The sequence below is a fragment of the Centruroides sculpturatus genome, unplaced genomic scaffold (genome assembly GCF_000671375.1).
Source record: "Centruroides sculpturatus isolate CEXI.00-Female unplaced genomic scaffold, Cexi_2.0 scaffold587, whole genome shotgun sequence".
NCBI lineage: Eukaryota > Metazoa > Arthropoda > Arachnida > Scorpiones > Buthidae > Centruroides > Centruroides sculpturatus.
Genome location: NW_019384854.1, coordinates 184729 through 192937, shown reverse-complemented (window position 1 = coordinate 192937; position 8209 = coordinate 184729). Strand labels below are relative to the sequence as shown.

The 8209-nt window shown below is 39.3% G+C and overlaps 1 protein-coding gene across 1 annotated transcript; it reads right to left on the bottom strand.

The window, feature by feature from the left end:
- Nucleotides 1-1735: 1735 nt before the first annotated feature.
- On the bottom strand, nt 1736-2791 carry LOC111630526. Its single transcript, XM_023374642.1, has one exon. It carries the CDS (start codon nt 2789-2791, stop codon nt 1736-1738), a length of 1056 nt encoding a protein of 351 aa, XP_023230410.1.
- Between the last annotated feature and the right edge of the window lie 5418 nt (nt 2792-8209).

Here is an 8209-nt window from a genome sequence, read left to right as displayed (position 1 = left end):
GCGTCTTTCATGCGGTCTCTGACTATTATTAGGGGTTCCGTGGTACTTTTCTGGGGAGTAAAGCCAAATTGATTGTTACTTAAGTAATTCTTTTTAGTTAAGTGATGGGTTATTCTATTTATCATTAGCTTCTCTAGGATTTTCCCTAGCACTGGAAGTAAACTTATTGGTCGAAAAGATTTTACAGAGTCCAAACGCCTCCCTGGCTTGGGGATGAGCCTAACAATAGCATGTTTCCACGCTGTCGGAAAGCACCCGGAAGACAGGCAGCGGTTAAAGATGTGGGAGAGGATACTGGGGTCTAGGTTAAAGGCGTTTTTAATAATTTCTGCATTTAGCCCGTCATGGCCGGGGGATTTCTTACTATGCTGGGCCGAAACTACTTGATTTATTTCCGAAATATTAAAAGGCAAGTCGTTTTCCTTTGAGTAAGGGGTTTCAATGATTTCTCTGATCTGCCTGTGATAGGGGGAATCGGATGACGGGTCGTCCGAGAGAAAGAAAGTATTTATAAAAAGGCTGGCTACCGCTCTATCATCGTATAAAGTTTCGCCTGCGGAATTTTTGATGGATAACTTGGTTATGTGGGTCGAGAAGTCTTTCCTTAATAGTTTATAGACGCGGCTCCAAGGGGAGGAATTGCCTTCAATCATGCAGAATTTCTTCCACGACTCAGTTTTGGATTCTTTTATTAGTTTTTGATAGTCCCTTCTGGCAGCTTTATATTGCTCGCGAGAATCGCTATGATCTGGACCATTGGTTCGTTGGAATTTGCGTCTTAATCTATTGACACGACGCCTGGAGACAGTCAAAGCGTCAGACCACCAGGGGACAATTGTTTTGTAACTTTTTTTTAACAGGAATGGAGTCATTCGCGGAATTTTGTAGCAACTTTGTATATTCATGGACTAAATCATCCACAGGAGTATAATGATTCATTTGAGAATTGAGAGCAGAATTGCCTTCGACGAGCAATTGACTAAACATATTCCAGTTGGCTTTTTTGATATTATAATTTAGTATTCTTTGGACAGGAGGGGTGGAGAGAGGGCTTAGGATTAAATCGAAAGTTATGTATCTGTGTCCAGAGAGGGTTTCTTCTAGAAGGACTTGCCAATTTATAATAGAATTTCCTATGCTTCCTTTGGAGAGTGTAAGGTCGATATAACTTTCGCCCTGATGTGCGCTGAAGGTTGGGATGTCACCAGAGTTATGGATATTGAAATCTAGGTCATAGATAAATTCTAATAGGTGTTCGCCTCGCTCGTTCCGAAGTCTGTCGAACCAAACGGGTGACCGACCATTTCCGTCGATTCCGATAATTAGGGGAAGATGGACAGACGAGAAGATAGAATGAATGGCCGAGAGTTGATTAAGAATTTGCCCAGATGGAGCGAGATACGTGGAATTTAGAATGAATTTGTAGTTTCGTAGGTTTATTAGGACTGAGGTGGAGAATTCGTTCGACAGTTCCGGAACGAGCGAGGCGCTAATATTATTGTTAAATACTAGGATCGCGGAAGCTAAACCTAAATTGAGACACTCGACACCTCCCGGAACATTAAGTATCCGTGAAGTGGCGTAGGGGTCTTGGATTATCGCTAGATCGAAGCAGTGGTCAGTCGCGACTTTAATGAGATGGTCCGTGGCCGTCGCGCAATGATCTAAGTTGATTTGGATGAGTTTCAGCGCCATCTTGATTAATATATTAACGAAGCGCTTGTTGTAGAGGTTTTTACTTTCTGGTCGAGGCTATGCTTAATTTCACTTGATACTTGTAGACCGGGCAGGTACGGCTCCAAGCGGTGTGCCTGGGGTCCACACGGTGATTTGGCTGGCGACACGATGCATTATATCGTAGGCAGTTGATGCAGTGGAAGTCCTCTGGTTCAGCCTGGCATTCCCTCGACGCATGATGCTCTGAAGCACAGAAGGAACAGTGAGGATTCTGGGAGCATGTAGCCTTGGTGTGTCCGTATCTCCAGCATACAGAACACCTCTTGTAGTAGTAAAAGTCGTGTATTTTCCTAGTTGACCATCCCATAAAGAGCTTATCATTCTGCTCGGCCAGCTGCCTCCTTAGCTCGGGAGAGATAACAGCAACCCACGAGCGTTCTTGATTCTCCTCCTTCCCCATAAAGAAAACATGTTTAATGTGGTCGGGGGGAAGGGACAGACTGCCTTGGCTAAGTAGGCATTCCTTAATTTCGGCTTCCTGGACCGACCAGTTTATTTTCGGAAGGATAATTCTGGGATCCCTCAATCCAGGACTACGCACATTGACGTCTTCCCTTGTCTTTAGTGTTTCTGATAGGCGTTTGGCACCTTCAGAACTGTTGCAGTTTATAGCGTAGCCATTTCTAATTTTTCTAGTGGCTTCTATACCGACTCCTATTTTCGTCGGATTAATATCTTTCTCCAGGTCTTGCATTACTGTTTCGATATTTCCATTTTCTTTCGGATAAATTAACACTACTCTATCGTTAGAGGGTCTGGGTGGTCTTTTTACCACTTCAGCATAAGATTGTTTCCCCATTTGTGGGGTCGCGTGGCTCGTGGAAGCTGAAGTCCGAGAATTTTCGATCTGTTTTTCGAGGTCCTGGTTGTGAGAGACGACTTTCTCTAGGGAGTGTCTCAGTTGTTTGAAGAGGTAGCTTGCCTCGTCCAGCTCGTAAATAATTTTGTCCTTCAGCTGCTTGCTAAAGTTTCTGGAGAGGTCTAGGGCTTCTTTGGCACCTGCGATTCGTTCTGTGAATACTTGGTCCAAAGTTTCGATGCTCATTTGTTCCATTTTTACTTACACTTCTAATTGCTACCGCTTCTTGCAAGGTATAAGACTGTTCAATTTCAAGAGTAGACTCAGTACGAAAGGGTGAAGACAAAGACCTTTGTTCTCGGCCACGTGGGGAACAGAAAACGTCGATAGCACGTTAACAAATATATCGAATTTAGACCGAATTTACCAGAAAAACGTAAGACGATAGCGTATATAACTACAGTAAAAAAGGTTAGAAACAAAAAACCTGATTTTAACTTAATCGTACAGCCGATGAGTCGATCGAAATACGGAGCGATCTAAAAACACGTCCTCCACACAGGTTCGAGGCTATGCCATCTCCCAATACTTTGTGGTTAAATTAAGTGTGTTTAAATAAAGTTCACCCCGTTTCCTCTAAATAATAACCACAAATTGTTTGTGGAGTGTGTCGAAGAGTCCATTGTAAAATCAAAAATAAATTTAATATTGTCGCATACAATTTCCTATTTTAATTGTTTGTGAAAGCCGAAAGCCGCAGTCATTCGATACTTGTTATTCTACTTCTTANTTTCACTTTCAATGGAAGATGCTGAGGCACATAAATATTTCACAGCTATTTTGCTCAAATTAGAAAAAAGTTCTTTAATATTTCACCACCCCAAAAATAGGCTACTATGTCTTTGTTTAAGAGGTAAATGTAAATATGTTTCTAATTCTTGATCGAAATGTTTGTTCGTTTATTTCGTTTTTTTTTCTTTTTTTTGAAAAGCATGCTATTCTTTATTCTTTCGTTTACCAGAAGCTAATTCATCAAATAAATCAGAAAAATTTAGAGATTCACCTTCATCTTGATCATCTCCAGAAGTAGAAGCTTTAGAATTTAATTCTTATTGAGATTTTCAGTTATCAACATCATCTAAGCTATCAATTGCCAATATTTTTATTTCCTCTACCATATCCTCCTTTTTGAAATTTCATCTTGAATCTAATAAAAATGACAAGCATAAAGACTTGTATTCTATATATGTATCTTTTTTTATTGGATTTTCTAGTTCTTCTGTTGTGGTATTAATGCCACTAAAGGAACTACTGATCTTTGCTTTTGATAAGAATAATTTTAGTCTCTATTGTGGGAATTATTGAAGATGAAGTGGTTTCTACAGAAATTTCTTTTAATGGTTTTACAAGTAGAACAATTTTTTCAACGAGAGACCACTGATATGGGCTCAACGTAGGAAATGATTATCTATAGCATATGTGACAAGGGCTTTTTGCTGTTCCAACATGTAGTATGTAGAATTCCAGCGAATAGGAACATCTTGACTTAATTTGTGTTTCTGCAAACCTAACTTTTCTTGCAAATCTTCCAATTTGCTTACAGCCACAGCAGAATAATTAAAATGTGTGACAATATTTCTATTAACTGTGATTATAGTTTTCACATTTTGTTTAAAAAATATGCATTCGTTTAGTATCAACTGCAGTGTATGTATATAGCATGATAATGCTTCTAAGCTGCAATTCATAAATCCAGCTACCATATTTGCTGCAGAATCTCTCAGTACTAAGAATATTTTATCACTTGTCAACTTCGACTGTTAAAGAGCAATTTTTAACTGTTTACTGATTCGTGTAGCTGTGTGGGAACCTTCAAAGGAAACAATTTGCAAAACAGCTGTTTCCTGCTGAAAATCATCCTTCAACCAGTGGGTTTTTGCATTTAAAAAAGGAGAATTGTTTGTAGTTGCTGTCCAAATATCATCGGTTAAAGAATTATATTTTGTTTCTGTTAAACACAGAAACACTTTAGCTTTTTAAACAATGTCGAAGTTTCCATGCGTCAACAATTAAGTGTTGAGATTTATTTTAGACACTTTCCCAAACAAAGGAAGATATTGTTGATTTTGAGAGGATCGTCTCTTGTTTACCTGACCCGAGGGAGATGGAAATACCAGGAGGAGAAAAATGGGTTTTTTCTACATTATAATTGTGAGAACCGAGGAAGTTAGTTGTCCCCACTTACCGGCGGCTCTGTCAGAGAATGGCTTTATAGGAGGGCAAAATGAAATGAGTGGGGAGGCCAATGAGTAAGTTGACAGGTTCCCAAATATATACATAGGTTGAACAAGAATAACACATTTAATAAACAACTATAAAATTGTACTTATCAAAGGCTAAGGTGATCTACAAAAATCCTATTCTACGTCGCGACAATGATTTGTCTTTCATATGAAACATCTAATATCTATTCTCTAAGTTAAATTAAGATACGAGAGAGAGATCTCTAGGAGAGAGATTTCTCAGAGAGAGACTTCGCAGAGAGAGAGTATACAAATAGATATCCAAAAAAAATACCTCTAAGTTCTCGATCCGTAATATGGGTCGTTGGTGAAAACGTTCCTGGATCGTCACTGCAGTATGGCGGTATTAATCAGTAGATGTGGCAGTCGATGTCCGCCTTGTGAATGTCCCTCTTGTGAATGTCCGCCCTGTGGACTGCGTCCAAGCCCTCTTTATACTATTTTTGAGGGGGTGAGAACTATGACATCATTAATGAATTATACGCACACCTGTTCGTGTGTTGATGTCTAGATCTAGCTTGTACTGACAACCGACACAGAGAAGTTTGTTTAATTTATTGATGTCAGTGTTTAGAAGATATGATTTTATAATATAAATTTTTATACGTTTGACGGCTCCCATCCATAAATAAACATTCATCTGACAATAATTTCTTTAACATGGTCAACTATCTAGATTTTGTTTATATCAAACGTCGCGTTTGACTATGAACGAGGCGATTTATTGCTGTTACCATGTGTCACGTGCAACCAAAGAGGTGTTGAGAAACATATCTTATTCCCGTCTTGTTGATATTAACGTCTATAGAATTACCTTTAAACAAATGGAGGAGATTACTTTTATTGATATAATAACGATTTTTTTCCAGGAGATCGTCTCGGTCATTGACCGCAGAAGTCCCTCTTTTTCCCTTTTTACCTAATCACGAAGTTTATTAGAAAGGTGATACTGTTCTAAAACAAAAGGGTTTTGGACCGTCATATAATTAACTGTATAATTAACTCCAGGATATCACACTATTAATGCAATAAATTATTAAACTAATCGGCCGATTAATCGGTATCGGTCGATAATGTATGGCCGATTAATCGGTAATCGGTAATCGGCCATTTTGCTTATCGGTGCATCTTTATTAATTATTAACTTGAACGCTGTAATTAATAAACATTTAGAAATAATGTTAATAATACGAGAAACACAATCGCTAAAATGATAATAATAGATAAATACTTTGTGGTTTTTTTTATTTGTGGTTTTAGGCCCCTTACCGCTCAGAGAGCACAAAGAGGCCAAGAAAGTTATTTTAAAAAAGTACTAATTTGTTAGAGTCTCTAAATGGGTATTTGAAGACTATTTATTTAGTGTTTGCAAGTTTTAAAATGTTCAGACAAAGATTACTCAAATTAGGAAGGAAGGTTTAGTTTATACGGTTTTGTGTTAGTAAAGTGGAAAAAGTGCTGGCCGCGAACCGAAAAACCGGGAAGGGCGGCCAGCACGAAAAGGTTAAGTTGGCCCGTAGCATGCAGCACTCTGCTCAAAGCAATTTTTAGTTATTGCGAATATTTCTTCATCTGCCACGAGCTCGCTTAGTGGAACAGGCCAGGCCATAGCACGCGCGTGAAGGAAGGAAATGAGCCTCCTCCGACAACGATCAAATAGGCTACATTCGAAAATAATATGAAATATTGTGTCGGGAACCAACATGCCACAATTACAGTTTACAGTGTTTATAATTTTGAATCGGTGTAAGTAGTAATTAAGTTTACCATGTTGGGTGAGAAATGTCGTAGTAATATAGTCGTGGTTTTTTAGTTTAATTTTATGCCTATGGCTTATAGTGGGAAAGAATTTGTGTGTGATATCACCTTTGTTGTCTAGGGACCAGCGGCCTTCCCACAGCCTGGTTGACCTCCGACGCAGAAGACTTTTCGCGTGGGAGAGGGGAAGAAAATCGAAAGCTATAACGCCGTTAGAGTAGGCGGAAGTGGCCAGAGAGTCGGCCAACACATTACCGGGGCAGGAATTGTGTGCCTTGACCCAACAGATCGAAGTGCTATAGGAGGCAACACAAGTTTTAAATAGACTGTAAATTTCAAAGTACGGTGGATATTTTTGGTTTCTTAAGATAAGCTATGACTGTTTTGGAATCGGAACATATTAGAACATTGTGTATCTTATTTTCGATTATATAATTTAGGCTGTTTCGAACGGCAAGTACCTCTGCTTGTACTATGTTGCAATCAGGATGAAGTTTATAGTTTGTTTTGTAGACTACATTCCTGCCTGATAGGAATGCAAAAGCAGCACCCGTGCTACGAGGACTGTTGGAACCGTCGGTATAAATGCGCAATTCTCGTGACACGTCGTATTCGGTTATGGCGAAATCGTGATTGTAAGCGGGGTGAGGAAGCTTAGCTGCCGACTCCTGAGTGGCGAAAAGGATGGGTTCCTCACCAATCGAAGACAAACCGGTAATTTTGATATGATAGTAATCATAGCGTGCTTTCAGCTCGAGGTCCAAAGGGGTTTTGTTGGCAATTACGAGAGCCGAACCTCGTGAAATCGTACGATAACCTTTTATTATTTTAATACATATTCGTCTTTGGAATTTTAGAAACATTTCCCTGATTTGTTGGTGAGAGAGAGAAGCCCCCCAGACACCGATGCCGTAACTCAGGATGGGTAAAACGACTGCCTCATAGATAGTTTCAAGTGTTTGTGAATTTAGACCCCAATTTAATCTAGCTATTTTCCTGAGGGATAGTAAGAGCCTTTCGGCCTTCGCAATTTGACCTCTCACGTGAGGGCACCAGTTTAATTTTTTATGTAATTCAATTCCCAAGTATTTCAAAGTGTTTACGTATTCCAGACGTTTTCCGTTTAATGTTAATGTCGGTCTTTTGAATTTTAATTTTCGCGTTATAAACATTATTTTTGTTTTATCTGCATTAAAGCTTAGTTTAGTATCAGCAGCCCAAGCCTCTAAGTTTGCCAAAATGCTTTGGGCCTTCTTTTTGAGTTGATGTTCTTTCTTGTCTGTTACCGTCACTAAGAGGTCGTCCGCAAAAGCAACGAGATCGCTATCATCTGGAAGATGTAACCTGAACACCGTATTTAGTAGAATATTCCAAAGAGGGGGTGCGGCGGCCGAACCCTGGGGGACACCCAATTTTATAGATTTCGTGACCGTTTCCGTGTTATGGGTTAGCTGAACCGTCCTTTCTTTAAAGTAGCTAACTAAAAGATCGTAGAGATTCTTTGGAACCTCCGCTTTTCGAAGTTCGTTTAGTATTAGTGGTGGCCATGCCGTGTCAAATGCAGACGAAATGTCCATAGAGATGACGATACATATTTTTTTATTATCAAGGG

Excerpts from the sequence above, each read along its gene's own strand:
- LOC111630526 (XM_023374642.1), bottom strand. The coding sequence starts at position 2,791 with ATGGAACAAATGAGCATCGAAACTTTGGACCAAGTATTCACAGAACGA.